Source organism: Seriola dumerili, unplaced genomic scaffold (assembly GCF_002260705.1).
Source record: "Seriola dumerili isolate Sdu_G_001 unplaced genomic scaffold, Sdu_1.0 BDQW01000242.1, whole genome shotgun sequence".
Taxonomy (NCBI): domain Eukaryota; kingdom Metazoa; phylum Chordata; class Actinopteri; order Carangiformes; family Carangidae; genus Seriola; species Seriola dumerili.
In genome coordinates this window covers 609,493-611,443 of record NW_019174497.1, presented here as the reverse complement: position 1 = coordinate 611,443, position 1,951 = coordinate 609,493, and the positions used below count along the sequence as shown (strand labels likewise).

General features: G+C 45.9%; 1 protein-coding gene across 1 annotated transcript; it reads right to left on the bottom strand.

Moving 5' to 3' along the window:
- Positions 1-504: 504 nt before the first annotated feature.
- On the bottom strand, positions 505-1,703 carry LOC111229816 (fin bud initiation factor-like). Its single transcript, XM_022756289.1, has one exon. The coding sequence runs from the start codon at positions 1,583-1,585 to the stop codon at positions 956-958; it is 630 nt and encodes a 209-aa protein (XP_022612010.1). The 5' UTR covers positions 1,586-1,703; the 3' UTR covers positions 505-955.
- Positions 1,704-1,951: the final 248 nt, after the last annotated feature.

Genomic DNA, 1,951 nt, shown 5'->3' with positions numbered 1-1,951 from the left:
TTTAGAAAAATGACACCATCCAAGACAACTCAGAATGTCAATTCAAAAACATTTCATATCAACCACGAACTCAAAAGACTGACAGACAAAAGAATAGATGATAATGACAGCGGCTGCCTTCGGACAAACATATTTCATGCTTGAGCAGATGATTTCCAGATGGAAGTGGGAGGAACTGACAGACCTCAGAAGCCAATTAACCAGGGCCACTTGAAGGGACAGTCGAATCTGCCACTTGTAGTGCCAAAAAATAAACATGGTGACATAAAGACATGACAACGGTGGAGGGTCGCTTTCCACTGCTGAAGATCAAATGTTCAGATTTCAAAAGGTTTTTATGTTTATGTAAACCTCAAGCTTCAAAGGATGGAGGTGGTTTTACAATAGAGCACTGTGTGACTGTTGTAGCCTACGTCTCAGGACAAACACGCTATGGAAAACACATGAATTTCACACGAAAACCAAAATTTGCTCAAAAGAAGAAGGCAAAGTTAGGACATGTGATGAAAATTAAGTATTTATTTGCTTAGTTATAATAACCTAAAATCGGAAACATCATACTTTAAACCATACACACAGAAAGTTGGCCAGTTTATTGATCCAGAAGCCAATAAATCCAACTTTTGTTTTCATAGCCTACTTTCTACTGAATAAAATTCTTCCACAGAAGTGGCACAGAGGGTTCCTAGCAGACATAGCTAATTTATGTTCACATTTCCTTTCTCCCTCCTGACTCAGAGGAATGTGTTGATGTTTTTGTTAGAGCTCCCTTTTAACGGCACAAGTTCCAAGGAATGGGGATAACCACAAGGTCAGAGATATTCAAATACTTGGGAAGGGTATTCATAAGCCACAATGTACTTTCCAGTTGTTTGTTGAACTGGAGGGTCCTCTCTCTATCTCTCTCACACACACGCGCGCACACGCGCACACACATTAAGCTGCCTTAACCCCACTATGAGCCAAAGTTAAGATACTCAGTCTTCAGGCGGCTCAGTCTGGTGCCATGACTGCGAATAATGAGCGCGAGGAGCTCATGTTTATCTTTAAGTCCCAGAGAGATGTCCGTAGTTTCCCTCAGAGTGTCCCTGATGTCACTCACTTGCTTCACTACATGGCCGTTCAGCTGTTGCTCCTCTCTCAGCTCAGTTTCTTGACTTTGTTTAAACTTCACCTCCAGCTCTAGCAGAGACTTGTCCACGTTTGAAAACGCCTCGCTGATCTGGGAGATCTCCCGCTGGAGGAACTTGCCGTAGCTGTCCTCTCCGTCCAGGTCGTGCGCCACAGTCCGGCCGATGCCCTCCAGCAGCCGCGCCGCGTCCTCCGCCTGCAGCTTGGTGATGACGAAGTCGTCCCGCACCACGGAGTCGCGCTCCTCGGAGGCACCACATGGATACACATCCGAGAATTTAAACAGCATCTGGCACTGCTCCGGGTCTTCCGTCTCGTCGTAGTCCCCGTCCGGGACAAAGAAGTGATGGAAAGTGCCATTGGAGATCTCCGGCTGGAGGGGCCCGGTGTAGACTGCCGAACAAACCGGCCAAGATGCGACTATGATGAGCAGCAGTGGGACGGGATCCATCATGTACCTCCTCTCTCTCTTTGACGACCAGCATCTGTACTGGCAGCAGGATCCAGCGCACAGTTTTGATCCCGACTCATGTTACACAGCTCCCCGTCACCTAAAAGGCACAGACCGTCTGTTCGAGTAAGGAGGGCCCCTGGTGGCCCCCAACCACACAGTGTCAGTGCAGAGGCACGAGGCTGCTTTCCAACAATAGTCACACGAAACAATGACTAAGTTTATACTGTTACACTAGGCCTATAATTAGCCCATATCTTTTATATATATATATATATATATATATATTTTCTGACTACATAATGTTGAAGCAGGATTCACAACATAAACTGACAGTTTGGCTTATGTGTGCAAAATTATAATTTCACC